Here is a 20,527-nt window from a genome sequence, read left to right as displayed (position 1 = left end):
AAGACAGGTGTCACCCCCAAACACCAGGAGAGTGTCACCTCCACGTGGTGAGCCTGGCAGGGTGGTGCAGCTGCAGAAGCAGCAGCAGATGGAGAGAGGTTACAGATGGAGGGAAGAACAGGGAAGCACAGAGAATACAAGAATGAATGAATGGAAGGGTTACTGCCAAAGGCCAAAATGTACCAGTAGCCTCTATTTAGCACCTGCACCAGGCTATTTACAATGGCAGATGCCAGATGAAAGTACTTCCAAGGCAAGGGCCTCTAGTCTGCTCCAGGAGTTCCCCCTTTTGAGCAAGCAGCACATGTAGATTGGAGGGGGAAACGGGTGCTGGCTTGTTAGCTCTCTTTTCACCCTTGGCAGGGAGCATGATGCCTCTCCGGGAGTCTGGGGATGGCTATGGCAGCAGGGGGTGCTCACTTCAGCCCCTGACACATGCCCTTTGTGTCCCCCACAGCGAGGAGGCAGCTCAACATCTCCAGGGCCTGAAGCCGGGGCACGGAGCCGGCCCCGCAGCTGCACCCTGCCCGAGGCCCAGCGGCAGGCAGCGAGAGCAGGGGCCGCTGCCGAGGACGCTCAGCCCTTTCCCCCCGCGGGCGGCTGTGCCGAGCCCCGCGCCCGCCGCCGAGACTGGGCCGGCTCTTGCGCCGGGGGGCGCGCTCCTCCCCGCCGCCGCCCACAGGAGCCTTTACGAAGCTCTACCTAGCTCCGCCGCCCCGGCCCCAGTCCCCGGCCTGGCCGTGGGCTCCCCGCCGCCGCCCTGGGCGCTCAGCGCGTTGGCCGGGCACATCCAGGCACTGGCCGACAGCCTGGCGCGCTACAGCCAGCTCCTGCAGCCCCACGCCGCGCCCAACCCGGAGCCCTGGTGGGACTGCAACGGCGCCGAGCCCACACTTAGCGCCCTCCTACAGCCCGCGCTGCCTGCCTCGCATTGGGGCACCGCCGTCACCCACCCCATATAGAGCCGAGCGCACCCCTCGCTCTGCGCATGCGCGAGTCTGTGCCGCGCTCCCAGCGCCAGCTCTGCAGCGCATTTGCGTTAGTCCTAGCTGCGCACGCACCCCTTCCTCCCCCTGCTTCAGGTTGCGCATGCGCTTCCTCCCACCGCGCCTTGCTGTCGGGGTGCGCATAAGCTCTGCTCGCTTTGTTCTCCCCTTCCCCCCGCATTCGCCACCCTTGTGACCCTATCAGAGTGGCGGTTGCTGGGAGACGGGCCGGGGCCTGCTCGGCGTGCGGGCGGCGGTCGCCTCGTGTCTGTCCCGCTGCGCTAAGCCTCCAGGCGGCGGCGGAATGGGACGGCCGCGGACAGCGGCGGCGCCAGGCGGCGGCGAGAGCAGTGAGGCGGGCGGAGGTAAAGGGCGGGGGACCCAGGGAGGTGGGACTGGAGCGGCCGCGTGGGCGGGGGCTGCAGCGCCTTGGTGCTTGTCTGCCTCGTCCGCCCTGGGAGCGGGGCCTCCGGGTCTTGCCTTAGAAAAGGCGTGGGTTGAAGCCGCCAAGAGAAAACTGAGGCTGCTCGAGATATACCAGCAAAGCGTGGGAGACGAATAAAAAGAAAACGGGGTGGGAGTTAGCGACAGCCGCAGGTTAATAACGAGGGATCCGAGTGGGGACGAGGAGCAGAGCGTCCTTGCCAGGGCATGCTGAGTGAGTCGGGAGCCTGTGGCTGTCTTGTGGGAGACGGGCTGCTGCTGCAACCCCTTAAGGCACTTGCATTCTTATGACTGACTAAACTGGAGACGCATCAACTTTCTTGAACAGTAACTTAGGAGCTGCTGCTTACAAAAGCTTCTGTATCTCTGATTTCGTTAGTCTCTAGGCGGGCCTCCGTGCTGCCTTCTGCCTGACTTCAGAGTTAACGTGGCTCATGACCCCTCTCTGATACATGGTGCTAGGCATAAAGGACGTGAATGTGTTTCCACATGGTGCATTGTGCTTTAAGCCCTCCTCTAGCATGGACACCTGGAAATAAGAGTGGTTAGGTGAACCATCACACCTACTGGAGAAGCTTCTTGCTGGGGTCCTAACAAGCAAATTACAGGTCTCCTCCCTAAATGGGTCAGTGTGTCTGATTTAGAACCACTGCAGTCTACTAGATTTGGAACCACACATTTGCATTGTACATGGAGTCAGCCACCAGACAGCCTGATTATAAACTTGGTAAAAATCTGTAGAATGGGCACAGGCAGACAAAGTTATTTGGGTAAATGTGATATCTTTTATTAGACAAACTAAATAGTTGGAAAAACTGTTCTTTGCAAGCTTTCAGGCACAAACACCCTTCTTCAGGCAGAGTGAGAGTCTGCTGGTTGTGCACTCTCCTGGGTAGACTAGCTTACACTAATATGCAAAATGCAGATCTGTGAAAATGCAAATATGGGCGAAGGCAGCAGAAAGGGATCTTGGAATCATAGCTGACTCAGAGATGAACATGAGTCAACAGTGTGACAAAGTAATCAATAGAGCTGACCACGCTTTATCATGCATTAACAGGTGCATCACAAACAGGTCTACGGAGGTGATACTTCCCCTCTATGGCATTGGTGAGGCCACAGCTGGAGTACTGCATCCAGTTTTGTGTGACGCATTTCAAGAGGGATGTGGATAATCTTGAGAGGGCCCAGAGGAGGGCTACTCATATGGTTAGGGGCCTGCAGGTAAGGTCCTACGAGAAGAGATTGAAGGACCTGGATCTCTTCAGCCTCTGTAAGAGAAGACTGAGAGGGGATCTGATGGCCGTCTTTAAATTGGTTGGGGTGGGGCAGCAAGGTATAGGTCAGGGGTGGGCAAAATGCGGCCCGCCAGGCCATTCTATCCAGCTCGCGGGGCCCCTAAAAAGTCTAGAAAATTAATATTTATCTGCCCCAGCTGCATGCCACATGGCCCTCAATGGCTTGCCAAAACTCAGTAAGCAGACCTCTGCCCAGAATAATTGCCCACCCCTGGTATAGGAGGTACTCTGTTGACCAAGATACCCCTTGGGGTTACTAGAAACAACGGCCACAAACTGACAGAGAGCAGATTTAGACTAGACATTAGGAAGAACGTCTTTACGGTAATGGTTATGAGAGGCTGGAATGGGCTTCCAAAGGAGGTGGTGCTCTCCCCTATCTTGGAAGTCTTTAAGAGGAGACTCAACAAACACCTAGCTCAGCACTCTTTCCTGCCCAGGGCAGGGGGTTGGACTCAGTGTTCTACTGAGGTCCTTTTTGACCCTAAAAATCTATGAAATGTGCTCTCTCTGATCCAGGAAAAGCACAAAACAACTGCAGGCACTCCTGCCTGATGAAAGGTGTTTGTCCTGAAAGCTTGCAAAGAAATTTTTTTCCAACTCTTTATTTGGTCTAATAAAATATATTTACCCAAAGAACCTTGTCTGCCTATCTTCTTAGACAAACACAATTATAACGAACACCCCTGAATGTGAGGCAGGGAAGATCAGAGATGATAGGAGACAATAGGTGTGACACAGGTAGGTGGGGGGATAAAGGGGGAGGGATGTTGCCCTGACCTGGTGATAGAATGTAGTTGGTAATATAGTTGGGGCTATCAGATGACAGGCAGGTTATAATGTCCCATACATTCTACGTAAATTATAAATACATGTATAAATATATATAAATATAGATATGATTGTAGATTAAACATACGTAGATTATATCTGTAGAATGAGCAAGCACTTATACTGTTTTTGGAAAAAAGTCTCAATGGCACAGGCAACAACTTGAGAGCCTAGGGGTAGAATGAGAAATCTTGTTATGCTCGTCACCCAACACTGACAAAGCCTTGAAGAATCTTTTTGGGAAAACTTTGCTTCATTGGCCAGAGGGGGTGGGTTGGAACCAATTTAATGAACGTCTTAATGGTCATGTGCAAGGTGTGAGCTCCCTTATACTCATGCTTTCTTCTTCACTAGAGTGTCCTTCCCCCCTCACTCCCCCCCCCCCCCCCCCCCCCCCCCATGAGTTCACTTTGGGATGGATATGTGGTTTTGTGTTTCTTTATGTAGAGGGAAACATAGAGAATGAAGACCCCAGAAAATTTCCCCTAATTTCCACATGAAGAAAGTTTGAAGCTGTCAGTTTTTCAAAAACGGAACAGTGGGTGGAACTGTTTTGCAGTCAAGTTGAATTGAGCTAATGATCAGGAAACATCTCAAATGGTTGAGTTGGTATGTGTAAATGCAGTCTAGCCTTCAAAAAGGAAAAGCAGTTTTGCCAACTGTATTGCATCCTCAGGTAAAATAATAGAATAAATAAGAGAAAGTAGTCTGTACTTCATGAACAACATGTAGTGTCTGTGCATGTAATGAAGTCAGACAGGCAGCCCACAAGATGTAGTTGTGGTTGCATGGCATGTTAGATTTATATAAAAAAACAAACAAAGAAAAAAAATCAAGTTTTAATGTTAAAATGGCTGCTTGTTATGGAGATCACTTTCCAAATAATCAAGAGTAAATGCATGCAGTCCAGTCTCCTTGAGATTGGAGATGGCCTGAAACAATAACTGACACATGCAAGCTGGTTGGCCTATCCTTCCTCAGTTGACTTGATTGGGGTGTTAATCCTAATGAAATGGTTACAAATGTCAGTATTAACTGTTGTACTACTTATTTTAGAAGGTGGGGTGGAGAAATGGTTGGGTACAAAGCTCATGGCATGGAGTTGTGTATTGTTACAGAATTAGATGATGCTTTAAGTCCATATTAGACTGGGGCAGGCAAAATATGGCCTGCAGGCTGGATCCAGCCCACCAAGCAATTCCATCTGGCTTGCAGGGCCCCTCTGTAAGCCCTGGCCCTGAGCTGTCCCTCTGCAAGCCCGGGCTTCCATGCAGCAGGTATGCTGTGGTTGCTAAGCAACCCCTTCCCACCCCAGCCTTGCCTGACCCACCCCCAGCTCCAAGCTTGTGGGGCTTAGAGACCAGAAGCCTCTACCTGGCAGAGCTTCTGCCAGGTCACCCCAAGGCTGTTCCCAGCCTCCTTGCCTACAAGCCTGGGAATTCAGGTGAGGACCCCACCTGCTGGGGCCCCGGGCTTCTGCTGGGGGAAAGGGGACTGGGAGCACATGGAGCTCCCGGGTGGCCAGACTGAGCTGTCCTTGCATGCTGCAGAAGTACAGGAGCTGCACACTATGGGGCTGGGTCAGGCTGGCCCCGCACGCTGCCACTGCATGCAGCCAGGGGTTTGAGCAGAAGCACTATGGGTCCGGGTGGGGCCTCCAGGGCCTTGACCAGAGAGTGAAGGGAGCTGTGCACTATGGGGCTCCAGCTGTGCACCATGTGCAGCTCCAGGGACTCTGAGGACTCCCTCCCACCGTAACCCACCCACACATACACCCTCCCTCACACTGACACTTCTGGTCCCAAGATGGCAACCAGGGGCAGGGCACCTGTAAAGGGTCACATCTACCCTTGCAGCCCTTTAAAACTTACCAAAACTTGCTAAGCAGCCCTCTGACTGAAATAATTGCCCATCCCTGTATTAGACTAACATGTGTCTGGGGTGGGTTAGGGGAGAGATGATCCTGCCTCGATTGGAGAGTTAGACTGGATGAGCCTGTGAAGTCCTTTCTTTCTCAGCATCGTGTCTTCATAGAAATCATAGAAAAACAAAGACAGGAAAAAAGGGATTAGGGAAGATGGTAGAAAACATAGCATGATGGTGCTCAAGATTAACATATTTTCCTACTGAATGGTGACAGATATGCAAGTAAGTCCTGAACAAGTAATAACTATAGATAACTAGGTTTACTTCTGTCATAAAGGCCAAATCCTACTCCTAATGTCTGCACAAGCTTTCCATTAACATCAGTGAGATTTATGTCTAAATTGAGTGTGACATAGTCCTAAATTTGTACCCCAAGCAACAATTAAAAATGGAATTTGGTCTCATCCACGCAATGCCTTTGAAGCCTCTAATCCAGTGCATAATGGAGCCGTGAGCAAAAAATCTGAATGGAGATTTATTTATAAAGAACAAATGATGCCAAAGCATGCACTCTCATTTTTTTAAGCTAACTGAGTTACTGGGCAGTGGAAATGGTGCAGATGTAATATCTGAGACTTGTAAAGCATTTGATTCATGACCAAATTCTCGAAAGCAGCTGCTTAAATTTGCATCTGAGTGATTGCCATGTTTCCAAGTGTCTGTTTGAATGCATAGATGCAGGATTTCTGTGTGAAAAATGAGCCCTCGTGGAATTGCAGAAAAACTAATTGACATTGGCTAGGGTATGGCACTGTCACATGGATTAAAAATTGCCTGATTTACTTCAAGTAAAGCTTAATTGTAAATAGTAACATATTGAGTTGAGGAAAGTGTCTGATGAGTTCTGCAAGGTCTGGTTTTGGGTCTTACAAAACATCTTCATTAATGGACCTGGAAGGGGGAGTAGAGAGCCTATTAACAAAATTCAGACTACATTGAACTAGAAGCTGATACAAAGATAGCGAGAGTCAACGGCTGGTACAAATACCTTTATAGAGGTTTGAAATTTGGCCAAAATATAGTGAGACTTGGGTTGGGGAAAGGCAGCTAATACATCTAGGGAAAAAGAGCTTGAAACAGATGTTTCTGGGAGGGAAAAGCCTGGAAAGTCATGAGGCTTAGAGATTTAGGAGTGTTGGTGAACAGCTAATGGCACAGCTTCTAAAGATCAGGACAGCTGCAAATCTCCTGCCTCCCAGCTTAAATCCCAGTCTTCCACCTAGCCTTCCCCAAACTAAATCTGAGTACAGAAACCATTGAAATTTTTCTCTGGTGGTAGAGGGGGAGGGGCAGACTGCTGGTGTATTAAGATTTGAAAGGCACTAAGGTTACTGGTGAAAGAGAAGATCTGGATGATGGATAGTTATGAGGTAACAGAAAGCCAATGTGGTGCCTGAGTGCACAGAAGCTAATATGAAATTTATGACACTATATAGAATTATAGTCACTCTCATATGCAGTAGCACATTCAGTTTTGGTTTCCTCATCTTAAAAAAAGATCTAGCTGAGAATGAAAATCATTTGAGAAGGGCATCAATGATAGAAAGGCCATAAAGAGGTTTGAAAAGACCTAAATCAGTGTTTCATTTATTGATTTTTCTGTGGTGCCATAACATGGTGTAGTGCTTTGGAGATTATAATCTAAATAAGAAAAACAGAGTATGAGGGGAGAAGGGTGAAGAGAGAGTGGTGGAGGTTAATAATTCAAATTAAAAGGAGTCATAGTGTAGCAAGCAAATCCTGTGAATTTGGAGACTTGTACAGAGATACTGTTGAGAGGAGTATCCAGCCTGGGAGTACATGTCAGCATTGGAAAGTAAGGTAAAAGCAGTAGTATCTGGATACTTAGGTATCAGTTTGAAAAAGGGGCTCAAAGGTGAGAGTGGGTGAGAATATACATGCTGAATGGTGAATTGCCTAGAAAGGAGGATCTGCCAAGGAATCACGATGAATCCTAAACTCTCAATGAGTCAGCAATATAATGCTGTTGCAGAAAACCCAAACTAAGTTTTGGATTGGGGTAACATAAATATTGTATTTAAGATGCAGGAGATCCTAGTGCTACTGTATCTGACACTGGTTAGGTCTCATCTGAAATGTCCAGGTTTTAGCAGGTATGTCCAAGTTTTAGCAGTGGTTTCAGAAGAATGAGGTAGAAAGCCTGGAGATAGTTCAAAGATAAGCAATAAAGGTAGTTAAAAGGGTTATCTGGGTTATGGTTGTAGCTGTGTTGGTGTAAGGATGTAAGCAGGCAAGGTTCTTTGGGTGGATGGAATAGGAATTATAATTTCATCTAGGGCTAGGGATTATAATTTCTCATTTATATACTAGTTGAGACAATCTACTCATGTAACTTCTTTAACAAAGTTTTATAAATAGGTCACAACAGGCCCTGGACTATATTAGGGGCCCAATTTTATGGGCCCCTAATTAGTAAAGATTAAAGAAAACAACTCTACCTAGTGGGATTCACTGTTAGTCTAGAAGATCCCATTGAGCATTTCTGTGATGCTTAGTTTCAGTTCTAAAACTGTGGATTTATATCTCCATAGATAATATCCTTGTTAACAGCAGTATATGGAGATGAGAGATAACAGATCTGATTACCTACCCATCAGCCTTAATGTCTTTCTGCAAATTACGTGTACAGAGTCAAGCCCTTACTCCTGTCTAAAAGTGCAAAGTTTCAAGAAGTTAAATGAGTGTTGGGGGTGGAGTAAATCTGGGCAAGGAGGAGGAGTCTAACAATAAATGCAAGGCGGGATGAGCAGTAGAAACAAAAAAGCAACATTTTGAGCAAAATATTTCAGAAGTCTTGAGGGATAAGTTTCAGAGTATATCCTCTCCATTGATTTGAGAGCTAGTGTAGGAATGGTATGGTAGAAGGAAAAACCCATCATGGCAGCAGGCTTAGCCAGGCCATAAAAGAGACCCCATTTGGGAAAATTTTAATGAAGGTTATATCAAACAACAAGAATGCAGTCTTTATAGAAAACAGTGCTTAAATCCAGGCCTCCTGACTGGTGATTTAAATTTTGATTTAAGTCAGTTTGATCAAATCAACCCTGCTGGGGTATGATCTAAAACTAATTTTTTTTAAAAATACATTAAATTTCAGGTTGTTACTTTTGAGAAAGCAAAAATTAGAGGTGAATGTCAGGAGTAAACAACTTCTTAATGCAGGAGCCTACCCTCTGGAATATTACAGACGTTCCATCACTGGGGATGTTTAAACACAGAGTAAGAGAAGCCTTAGTGATTAGGAGGGGACTATTCTGTTCTGGCAGTGAGTAGCATACCCTTCTGAGCAATCTCTTGATTTTTTTATTATTTTTTTTTTTATGTAAAGGAGACTCCAGAGCAAAATAAAGGAGACTCCAGAGCAAAATAAGTAATGAACTGAGAGCAGCCCAGAGCAAGAAGGACTAGGGCATGGAAGGAGTCATGATTGAGTGGTTATGCCTCAATAGCTAGAAGTCCATGGGTAAAGTCCCAACACTTCTCATGTACTTCAGTGACCTAATAAAAACTTTAGAACAGCTTTCTCTGCTTACTTGTGATCCAGGAAAGAGACACGGAGACAAGGGTCTCTTCCATTCCCTCCCAATGCAGAGTCTGCATTGGTGATTAGCTGTTCATGAAGGAGAAACCCTGGACTGGCTGAGGTGATGACTGCCCTCGTGCTTGTAGTGGGTGGAAATGTTTTTGTGAGCAGAGATGCCTGCATTTGTGGCACACTGAGTGAATTCCAGCACAGCAGGCTGGATTGGTGTAGCAGTGTGAATGTGTCCAACTAGTGAGTCTGAATGCAATTGTCCTTGCTTTTTTTTCTCTAGATCTCTCCTCTCTGTCTTTTGAGGAATTGCTGCAGCTGCGGAACAGGGTTGGAACCAAAGCATATCAACAGATGACTTGTGGGAAGAAGGCACCATACCATACCAAAGTCAAGACAAAGCAACGGCAGAGCAAGCAGGGGTAAAGGCATTCTTAAGGTCTTTCTCAACAAGGAGGGTGTTTGTGCACTGCCAGGGATCCAGTAAGACCATAATGAGAGCCACTTGAAGTTTTCTTTGCCAGGAAAGGGGCCTCAGGCCTGTCTCACATGCCATAGAAAAGTAATCCTTTATCTCATTGCCTCTGGGAACTATTCAGTTCTTTTCTAGAGCTTTCTATATCCATGACTTTCAGTTCCTAAACTGCCCATTAGCAATGGGGTTTGTCAATTGATCCGAGTTCATAGCCAGTGAGTGCTTCCTTTGAAAGCTTATTCTTTCCTCATTTCTTGCTTTCATGTTGCAACTCCTTTACTTCTGTTCTAGTGAAAGGTGTTTTAATCAACTCGTGTACAGTTATGCTGTGTGTCTTCTGAACTGGATGGTAGGTCATTTTCTCTCTCTAAATGTTGGCCCTCTGTATTTCTTGTTGTTTTCTGAACTCCCTCCAGTTTGTCAGTATCTTTTAAGGATCTGCTCAAAGTGGGGTGTCCCTCCTTGCCCCATGGGTAGATGTAGCCCAGGTTCCAATAATCTCTTCCTGCTGTCTCCCTTTGGTTGTGTTTTCCTTGCATTACTTTTTAATACTGTCTTTATCTATCACAAGTTGTGGGCTCTTTTATCTGATTATTTTTGCTGGTGTTCACAAGTCCTTTTGATTGCAAGTGTTCCAGAAGTGCCATTGATGTGAATATTGATGGACATGTTATCCTAAAATGGCCTACTGCAGACTACTGCATTTCTCTATCTCCCCCCAACTGGGCATGTTGACATATACATCATTACCCTTTTTTCCTGGCAGTTAAACCAGGTTTCTGTCCACAGTGCCATATTCAGGGTGATTTGAATAGATTTCCTCTGTCTCTGTTTCTCTGGCATTCTAATCTTTTCTAAAACCCAGGCTGAAAGCATTTTTCTTGTCCCTTGAAAGGATAATGAGGACAATACACTGTCCTTTTGTTTGCTTTCTTCACTGGAAGCTTTACAAATGAGGCAGTAGCTTCACAAGACATCTCTGCTTCTATTGTTATAAGTTATTTTAGCTGTAGTTATTTTTAACACTTAAAATCCACTCAAAATTTCAAAAAATTGTTTCATTACAAAAGCCCTAAAGTGGACAAGGATTTTTCTGGGTGATATCTTATCTTGGACCAACTTCAAGGCTGGGATGATAGACAAACCTTCAAATGCAAGGCATGATGTGGACAAGTCCTTTTCCTGCATTTGTGTTTTGAAAAAGAAGCTGCTCAAAAGGACTCTAGTTGAAATGCCCCAGAACTACGTCTGTGTCATTGATGCTTTACAAAGCCAAGGTTGACACACTTATTCATTGCGTAGCTGCTCAGCACTGACTCAGCGCAGTGCACTGAGCAGGGTTTGAAAGGCTCACTAGAGGCTAGGCTTATTAGAGAGAAGGGCTGGAGATCTTCAGGAAGTGCCGGGGTAACAACCTGGTGAGGAGCACAGTTGCTACATATGGGGATAGTGCTAGTGCTCCATGCTGGACAGGAGAAAGATATTTTTCTCCCTTGGCTGTCTTGCTTGTGTACCTACAGAGATCCTGGCTGGTGCTGTTGGAGCTGTCTCTGTTCTTCCTACAACCCTATTGTTTGCATCCTGTGCTTTCAGTAGCTCTAGGTCCTGCCTTTGCTTTCTTTGATTTGTTACCCTGTGAACTACAGTGAAGTGGAATTGAAGTGACTTGTTTGTTTCACTGTTAAGTGGGATAGATGTTTTATATTTGAATTTCAGGAAAGCAGTGGATGCAATTTCTCAAATTTAATTGTGGCCTGTGTGGATAGAAAACAGGCAGAAGAACTGTAAACAAAAGGTGGTACAGAGCTGATTAGGGATTCTTGGGAGGGATCTTGCAGCACTGGAGTTATGTCCAGTCATATTTACAAACATCTGGGAAGAAAGTAAACAGCAGTTATGTCATTTGTCAATTAATATGGACTAGGGGCGGTTCCAGAGAACGTGCACTGATAAGTTGCACCCCCCCTTTCAGACTGTGTGGGCTGGACTCAGCTGGGAACAGGTGATCAGTGGTGTAGTGGGTTCCCCCACCCTGCTTATTTCTCCTGGAGCAGGCATGGGAAAGGGGAACACCTCTGCCTGTGGCTGCTACCCCATCACTGTTCCTAGCAGAGCTCAGCCCCCCACACAGCCTGTCTGGGGCAGGTAGGAGCAGCTCTGAAGCTTCATCTAGATAGCAAGGAAAGCAACAGTGAGGGGGAAGGGGAGGGAATGTGCCTTTTGAACACAGAGGGAAAGGGGAAGGGAATCTTACCTGCTTTGTGTTTTGTTTAAAAAAAAAAAAGTCCCCAGAGGCTCCTTAAGTGTGGTTTGTAGGGGAGGAGGCTAAGTGTGGGGTGCGGCCACAGTATGGGTCGCTGCTCCTGCACCTCCCTTTTGCCAAATCCTGGGTTCACCCCTGATACTGACTGGGGGGTGGGGAACTGTAGATACTGTCACAGAGAGAAATTATGAGGAAACTGAGTGATTAGCTGTGTGATCAAAAAACAAACAACAATGTGAAATTGAGTTTGGGAAAATACAGCTAAGGAACATCATGGAGAAATTAATCCCAAATCTCTGGGATGTAGTAACAGTCAGAAAATCTGCAGAGGACTATCAGGCCTGAGACTATAGTGCAGCAAAAATTGTGTGGCTTTCAGACTGGGCGCACAAAGCGAGTGAGGTTCTGGGAGGCAAAAGTTGTATGAAGCTCTGGTGTGACCAGAATTACAGGTTCAGCTTGCATTACCTTCTTACCAGAAAGATGGGAATTCCTGGGACAGAAATGGAGGATCTGGAGGAACTTGCTTATAAACAGGGCATAATAGCTGTGCCTGCGAGTAAATATCTGATTGACTAAGGCCAAGGGGCCAAAAGGCTTTTATCAATTGTAAGACCTGAAGGAACCACTAATGACCATCTAATCCCACCGTCTACATAGCACAGACTGCTTCACCCAGTGATTTATGCATCATATATAAGTCTACAATTTCAGATAAGACATTCTTTTAAGAGAGAAATTCAGTGTTGACTTAAACTCTGCCTGTGAAGGACGTACATCCCTAGATACATTCTTACAGTGATTAATTACCCTCATCTTTTTTTTTAGATGCTTTAATTCTAGTCAAATTTATCTTCCAACCACTGGACATTGTTCAGTTTTTGCTAAATATTCAGTATCAGACATGTTCAGGGTTGTTTGCAGATTGTAAAGAAACTCTATGTATTTAGTTTAGTTTAGTTGCTGTAAGGCAGGTTCTATAGGCCTCAAATGATCCACGTAACACTCTTGTGAACCCTTTTCATTTTGTCACCTTCCTGTTTGAGCTGTGGACACTCAGCACAGAGCAAGCTATCTGGCAGGAATCTTGTTAGTGCTGAATATGGTAGTCATACCACCCTTTCCTGTTTCTGCTGCATTTCTTTCCTTCATCAATGGGTCTAAACTCTCTTGGCCACCAGATTACACTGGGAGTATGTATGCTGTTGGTTCCTTTTGTGACCCCCAAATCCTTTGCAGTCATTGCTCTTCATAATATGCACCCCATTCTTGTATGATATGCATTTTAGTACCTTTCCTTGACTGTATTAAATGTGTTCCCAGCTCCCTAGTTGGTCCATATGGATCTGTAGATCTGATCTATCCTTATTAGTATTTGCCATTCCAACAGTTTTTATCTCCTCTCCAAGCTTTACCTGTGCTCATTTGGGTTTTTCCCTACACATTTTATGGATACTGAATATCATTGGACTGAGATCAGATGAATATTGCATGATGGATTAAAACACCAAGGAGAGGGAGGATTGTTTTAATGGGGTGCATAAAAGCGTGTTTTAACTAAGTAATAGGCTGAAGTGAAGCAAGGGAAGATGTTGGAACAGTGTGGAATAACTTAATGTTCAATCGTCCAAGAGAGCTATAGGAGCTCTAGGACTTTGTCCTGTCCAGTTGTAAAATTTTGTCAAAGCCCCAGAGAACATGCCTGAAGGAGTTATCTTGCCCTGTGAAAAGTGCTGATGGTGAATAGAAGTGCACATGACTGACCTCCCTGCTCTGCTGTATCTGGTCTTTCTCCAGGCTGACTGTTTCAATCTCCTTCCTTTTTTAAATTTTTAAATATATTGTTGCCCCTTTTACCAGAGTGATTGCCTGTTGTTTGGGCCTAGCCAGGTTGTTCCCAATAGGAACAGAAATTGATGACAGCAGCCAGGCATTTCTGTGGTCTAATTAGGCTTATTGACTCTGAATGCATACACAGTCCCATTTCCCTGAATGTAATAGGAGCAAGCAGCAGGCAGTTTTCTTGCTTGCTATTTCCAGGCCTGGCCATGCAATCAGTTCAGTGTCCAAGGAGCTCTTTATGTGTTTCTGCTCTTCTGAACATGTTTCATGACTGCTTTCACTTCTCATGGGTTTTCTCACCTCTGACATACACAACTTCCAAGTAATCTCTTGGTTGCTGCATTTGTAATCAGTCTCAGGGAGAGCCCTGAAATTACATGGTTGGGTCTTACTCAGTTTGCCATTTGCCTTGGGAATTACCTTTTCAAGTCTCCCACTGTCTTGTTCCCTAAAGGAGCTTAATTGCACCTTCTAATTAGCCTGAAAGCAGGATTCCTGGAGGTAGTTTTAACAATTTCTGTTCCTGTTCACAGGTCAAAGATCCGATGTATGGTAGCCAGGATAACAGTGTGGCTATCTCTACACTGTTCAGTTAACTTAGGTGATCAGCACCAAGGCTCCCCTAGCCTGGGTAGGAGCATCCCCAGTGCAGTTATACTCAAGTTACTGTTCTTTCATCTGTGCACTACCATGGGGGGAAGCATCTCATGGCTCTTTGTGGAGAGGTGTTCTAGGATTCTTTCCAAAGACAGCTTGTATGTCCTTCAGGAGGGACTGTGAAAAGCCATTGGAGGACTGTCAGCACTTGATTGCAGGCTAAATCATTCTGTGCAAAGTAGATCTGGCACAATTTATGGGGAACCCTGGTTGTAACCTTAAGACAAGGTCATTTAGCTTAGGCCACATACAGTTTTGAAAGCTGGCTCTGTGTTTTGTTGGCATAAACAGTAAAAATGTTCAAGGCTAAAACCTTGGTAAGAGTCCAGGGCTAACTGTACCATGTGAGGATACCCTGAGAAACATTCATGGATTATGAGGCCAGAAGGGACCATCATGGTAATTTAGTCTGACTCATGCTGTGACACTTCCCTGAACTATTGTAATTCCTCTTTGAAGTAGAATATATGTTTGCAGGAAACACACAGCCTAGATTTACATATTGCCAGAATTACCATAACGTTGAGAGATTTGTTCCTAATCACTCTGCAGGTGGTATTTGTTTTCTGGCAGCACCCAAAGACCTCATGCAGTACCTTGCACAAGTGCACAACTAGGCCCAGTCCCTGCCCCAAAACATTTACAGTCCCATTTACATCAGTGCATAAACGGGTATCAGTATTCAGTCTTCACAGGCAAGGTCAGCTCCAAGACTACTGCACTGGTCTGCACAGTTTGGGGAGAAGGTAAGCAGCCCTCAGTGATGGAAGAACATGTTAGGGACTATTTAGAAAAGCTGCACTTGTACAAGTCCATGGGGCTAGATGCAGTGCATCCAAGGGTGTTGAGGGAGTTGGCTGATGTGATTGCAGAGCCACTGACCATTATCTTTGAAACCTCCTGGCAATCAGGGGAGGTCCCAGACAATTGGAAAAGGGCAAACATAGTGCCCATTTTTAAGAAAGGGAAGAAGGAGGATCCAGGGAACTGTAGATCAGTCAGTCTCTCCTCAGTCCCTGGAAAAATCAAGGAACAATGATCTCAAGTTGCAGCAAGGGAGGTTAAGGTTAGATATTAGGAAAAACTTGCTCACTAGGAGGGTGGTGAAGCACTGGAACAAGTTACCTACAGTAGTGGTAGAATCTCCATCCTTGGAGGTTTTTAAGTCCTGGCCTTGGCTGGGGTGATCTAGTTGTGGATGGTCCTGCTTTGGGCAGGGGGTTGGGCTAGATGGCCTAAGGTTCCTTCCAAACATAATTTTCTATGACTCTAGAGGGAAGGGATCAGGTGAATGTAACAGGACTGGGCTCCAGGGTGCCCGTGCGGCCCCATAGCAGTCAAATAGCTACTGCTTTACCCTGTTTCTAGGTACTCCGTCTTCCACTCTTGCTTGCCACACCTTGATGTAAATTAGAGGTGCACCGATACATCAGTCCGTTATCAGATCAGCACCAATATAAAGAAAATTGGCTGTATTGGAAATTGGCCTGATGTGGCCAATAATTTTGTGTCAGTTTTTTTTGGACACTGGGCCTGCTGGCCCTGTACTTGTCCGGCTCTAGGCAGTGAGCCTGCTCGGGCTCTGTCTGCGTGGGCCCCTGGCTCTGTCTCTGCCTTGTTCAGTATGATAAGCCTACTTTGGTTCTGTATGGGTCCCACTGGTCCTATCTCTGCCCTGCTCTGGATGCTGAGCCTATTTTGGCCCTGTATTCCTAAGCCCCCTTCCCCTGATAAGTCCTTGTCGGACACTGGGCTTCCTGGCCCTGTCCTTGCTCTGCTCTGGGCAATGAGCCTGATCTGCTTTTGTCTGTCTGGGCCCCTGGCCCTGTCTCTGCCAGGCCATGAGCCTGCTTTTGTGCCAAAGCCCACTCAGTGTGCTGGGCCTCTAGCCCCTGGCAGGCTTAGGACATCTGCATGCCCTCAAGCACTACTGGAACTTCTGCCACCCACCAACAGTATAAACCACAGTGCAGTCCTCTGGCTGTAACAAAACTCTCCCCACACTGGCTTTCAACATAACAGAAGCTCCCTGGAGGGACCACCAAGCTCCATCCCCATACTGGGTACCACTTCCCTGCAGGTTGCGGAGCTTGGGGCATCTCAAATCAGCCAGGCAGTCCCATTCAGCCTTCCTGCTCAGGAATTCTTACCCCTTCAGCTTGCAGGGCCAGACTGCCTGCCTGCCCCCAGGGTCTGGCTTTGTGCCTCCTCAGCCCTTCCCATCTGGTCACATAACTCTGCAGACACTTGCAGGTTTTCTCCTCCTGTTCCCGATGACCCTCCTGCTCTGCCTTATGAGGCCTGAGCTCAGCAGCCTGCAGCCCTCTGCTTGTGGGCTGCCTCCCTGTCTGCCTCAGCGCAGTTTGCTGCTCTGTCTTCACTCTGCGTGTGGGTTACCTTCCCAGTCCTACTGCTTGCTGGCAGCAAGTTCATTAGCAGCTAGCTTGCTTCCAGGCTGCCTACCCTCCCTGATCAGTTCAGTCTGCTCTTGTTTCTTCTTAAAATAACAGCCTCCTGGCTTCCTGTTGAATCTTAATTTTTGAAGATTTGCATTCAATTGCAGTGATCCTGCCTGACTTTATGCAGGAGCTGCTAGCAGGCCATCACCGACTTAATACAGTCTTCAGGTATCTGAAGGGCTTCCAGAAAGAAGAGCAACTATTCTCCCTTGCTGCAGAGAGCAGGATATGTAACAGTGACTTGAAACAACCACAAAGTAGGTTTAGATTGGATATTGGGGGGAAAACTACCCTGCTCAAACAGTGAGACAGTGGAATAGACTGCATAGGGAAGTTGTGGAATCTCCTTCATTGGAAATGTTCAGGAAGAGACTGGATAAGCACTGGACAGGGATGATTTGCATTTGTGCAGGGACTGTGATCAGATGCCTGTGGAGATTTATGGGCTGTGGGGTCATCGCCTGACATGATTGTTTGATCTAGTTGGTCCTGCCTTCTCCCTTTTTTGCGCCTTCCTCTCCCCTGTTTACCTGTGTTTCTTTCTTTCTCAGACCACTGGAGTTTTCTGCCAAGAACCCAGTTCCCTTTCTGCGACAGGTGGTCTCTGCCAAAAAAAAGGTAAGTGCCTTCTTCTAATGTTAGTGGCCTGGTGCCTTTGGGTCTGCTGCAGGAAATGGGGCTTGTGTTTGTCAGGGACAGAATACAGAGGCCATTGAAGGGAATGGGGCATGGAGTGGTAATGGAGGTCAGAGTACAGACCCATGGACTCCAGAGGGGTTCAGGCAGAGAGGCGTGTATGCTTAGGAGCTTTGAGTGCTGCAAGGGACTTGCAGAAGCAGTGATACTGCTCCACTCTGTTTACAGTTCAAAGGTTTAGGGCCCTGTGGGTCCACTGGCATCATTTGGTCTAACCACCTGCAGTATGTGCCAAAGCATTTTACTGAATTAGTTCATGGTTGAACTAAAGCAGATCCATCAAAAAGCCTCCAGTCTGGATTTAAAAATTGATAGTTACAGCAAGTCTGTAGTATCCTTCCAAAGGCTGCACCATAACTAGAGACTGATAACACCTCCCATCTTGTGCACATTTTCACAGCAGTGCTGTGTCTGCCCTAACCCACAAGCATATATCTAAATTGTTATTTTCCAGAACAGACTTATGGATATGACAGGCATCTGTTGCTCCTAGGTATACAACTTTACATGGGGTCATACTGAAACCCATTTTGTGTGTATCCAACTTAACAAGCAATCTGCAGTGCTTGGTGTTAGTGACATTTGCTCTTCATTGTTTACAGCTCCTCTGATCTGTCTCATCTTCAGACTCTGGTAGTGGTTTATGATGCATTTCTTCTAGGTCATTGGCAAAAATGTTAAATAGTCAGGGGCTAGGAGTCCAAGAAACCTGGAGATGGGGTGAAGCTGAGTTTAGGGAGAAGAGGTAGGCTGCATTCAGGGGCCCTCACCTCTGCTATTCCTTGCAGGTGCACAGAGATCCGCGCTTTGATGACTTATCTGGGGAGTACAGCCCAGAAGTGTTTGAGAAGACGTACAGCTTCTTGAACAGCATCAAGGAGAGGGAGAAAGAGGTGATGCTGCATCTTTTGCCCACTTGCGGGTAGAAGAAACCTGCCTGAAAGTTGCAGCTTCTAGAGAGGCCTGTCAGTTGGGCCTCCTAGAGAGTTGGGACTCATAGTGCTTGCTGATGTCTCCTATAGATGGTTCAGAAGCAGCTGAAGAAAAGCCGAAACGCAGAGCAGCAAGAGAACCTGCAGCAGTTGCTAAAGAGAATGGTGAGTATGTGTCTTGTGCACCCAGCATCAATTTACTGCTCCTGGCAGCATGCTGAAGCAGGCGGGTGCCTGGAGTGACCAGCCTAAATGCAAGGCTGAGAGGTGGCTAGTGAAACTAAAGAAAGGTGGTTTGGCTCAAGCTCAGCCTTGGTAGTTCATAACCTTCTCCTGCTGTGCTTCCTAGACGCAGCAGGAAGTTGCTCAGAAAGACTGGCAGAGACGAAGAGAGAAGGAGCTGGCCCTGAAAAAACAACAGAGGGAACAGGCCCAACAGGGGAGGAAGCCCTTCTACTTGAAGAAATGTAAGTTCCTGGTTTGGGCAGAACTGCAGGGTCCAGAAATAGATGGTTGCTGACTATTTGTTATTAATGGATGGTGCCCAGAATATCAATGAACAGGTTCTAAAAATCTTGTTAAATAAATGGCTTTCAAGAACAGCTCCCGCATGCAAGGACAAGGACATGGGAACTGCAAGTGCAGGAGATGTAAGGCTAGCCGCTCTGTCAGATTCATTACAGAGACCAGTCAAGAAGAGTAGAATGAGAGCTGGACCCCATAGCACCCCCATGATGCTGAGCACTTTAGACAGGAGTTGGCCAAAGTGACTCAGACACTTGAGAGCCTGAGCCTCATTGGGAATTCACGGGGTATGGGGGAGTGTAATGAAAGGGATGTCGGACCCTACACCAAAGATTTGACAGGCTTGACATGCCTCAGTTCCCTATCAGTGGAGTGGGGCTAATGCTTGTATATTGTTAGCTCATCGGGGTAGGGACTGTGTGTGATTGATGCAGCACCTAGTGCCCTGAGGTCAGCTGGGGTATCTGAATATAGCTGTAAAACTACATGTTCCTTACAGTGTGGGTGAGGTACAAAATCTAGGCAGCACCTTTTGTGTGAATTCCTAGACCTGTACAGCACTGTAGGTGGAGAGGAATGGTCCTGGGGCTTCTTGGGAGATGAACTGTCAGAAGGATTTGGAGAGCAAGAGGATAGAGAAGTGGGATTGGCATGAGGGTACAGACCCAGATAGATAGGGCAAGGTAGAAGGAGCTCCTTGTGCTAGTGACATTTGTACTAGGAAGTGTCACTCCTTTTCACGAATTGTCCCTTTGCTTTTGCAGCTGAGAAACGGAAATTGGAGTTGGCAGAGAAATATGCAGAGCTGAAGAGGAGTGGGAAGCTGGAGAGCTTCCTGAGCAAGAAGAGGAAGAGGAATGCCATTAAGGACAAGCGCAGACTGCCCTTCCGTAAAGATATATGACTGCTGGGGTGGGCTGGGCATGCATGCAGCAATGTTGACTGGATATCAAGCACTGGGATTTAGCTCTGGCTGCTGACTGGCCGAGCCCAACTGTCCCACATCCTGCTCTTGGTTCTGTCTTCTCTGTATCACTGCTCTCTGTTGCTGAATGACAGTTGTCTTTCAGTAGTGGGGTTGGGGCTCTCTATCCACCTAGACAGCCAGGGGTTGAGCAGAATAAAGTTCTGGTCCAAGCTGCACAAAGGGCTAGCTAGAATATTCCATAAGGTTCAGACATTGTCTAGAATGCAGGGTCCAGAGTCATGCAGGTTGGTCACAACTAGTTCTGTCCTTGTACAAAATGCCTTTGCCCTAGTATTCATTCACTTGCTGTCAAGGCACAGCAGGCTTGTGCCCCTGCATTAGAACTTTTCTCTTGCTCATATTCTGGCAAGAGCCCTTGCTCTTGCGCAGGTAGGAGGAGCAGTCTGAACCTCCTGGACTGGCTCAGGTTAGGCTTCATGGAGTTCAGTCCTCTCTCTTTTCAGAACTGATGTCAGCTAAGAGCAGATGCAACTGGGACCCTTTCCAGACCCTACACCACCCTTTGCCAATATTGTGGTTCTTTATTACCCTGCGTGTGTAGCCCATCAGGCAGCTTTGGGTCCATCTGACGGCTTATTTCTCAAAAAATGTTGAGCGTATTTTCATGGGTTGCTATGCAAAAAAGTTGTAATAAAAGATAAATCTCTCATCA

General features: G+C 46.7%; 2 protein-coding genes across 4 annotated transcripts in view; both read left to right on the top strand.

The window, feature by feature from the left end:
• LOC109280367 (neuronal PAS domain-containing protein 4) overlaps positions 1–1,241 on the top strand; it is a 7,171-nt gene extending 5,930 nt beyond the window's left edge. Inside the window, exon 7 of the mRNA XM_019476235.2 lies at positions 458–1,241. Within this exon, the coding sequence (XP_019331780.2) occupies positions 458–962 (505 nt within the window). The 3' untranslated portion in view covers positions 963–1,241. The remainder of the gene's footprint in view (positions 1–457) is intronic.
• RRP36 (ribosomal RNA processing 36) lies at positions 1,142–20,527 on the top strand. 3 transcript variants are annotated; one of them, XM_014603898.3, is made up of 7 exons: positions 1,142–1,351; positions 9,322–9,460; positions 17,286–17,352; positions 18,219–18,323; positions 18,453–18,527; positions 18,712–18,829; positions 19,652–20,527. In XM_014603898.3, the coding sequence occupies exons 1-7, from the start codon at positions 1,291–1,293 to the stop codon at positions 19,789–19,791; spliced, it is 705 nt and encodes a 234-aa protein (XP_014459384.1). In that variant the 5' UTR covers positions 1,142–1,290; the 3' UTR covers positions 19,792–20,527. The 3 variants fall into 3 exon arrangements, with proteins under 3 accessions (XP_014459384.1, XP_014459385.1, XP_059576378.1); XM_014603899.1 differs by lacking the exon at positions 1,142–1,351 and adding an exon at positions 1,623–1,644; XM_059720395.1 differs by lacking the exon at positions 1,142–1,351 and adding an exon at positions 2,579–2,654.

The sequence above is a fragment of the Alligator mississippiensis genome, chromosome 1 (genome assembly GCF_030867095.1).
Source record: "Alligator mississippiensis isolate rAllMis1 chromosome 1, rAllMis1, whole genome shotgun sequence".
NCBI classification, from domain to species: Eukaryota; Metazoa; Chordata; order Crocodylia; family Alligatoridae; genus Alligator; species Alligator mississippiensis.
The sequence above is the reverse complement of the archived record's forward strand: the minus strand, read 5'-3'. Positions and strand labels throughout refer to the sequence as shown.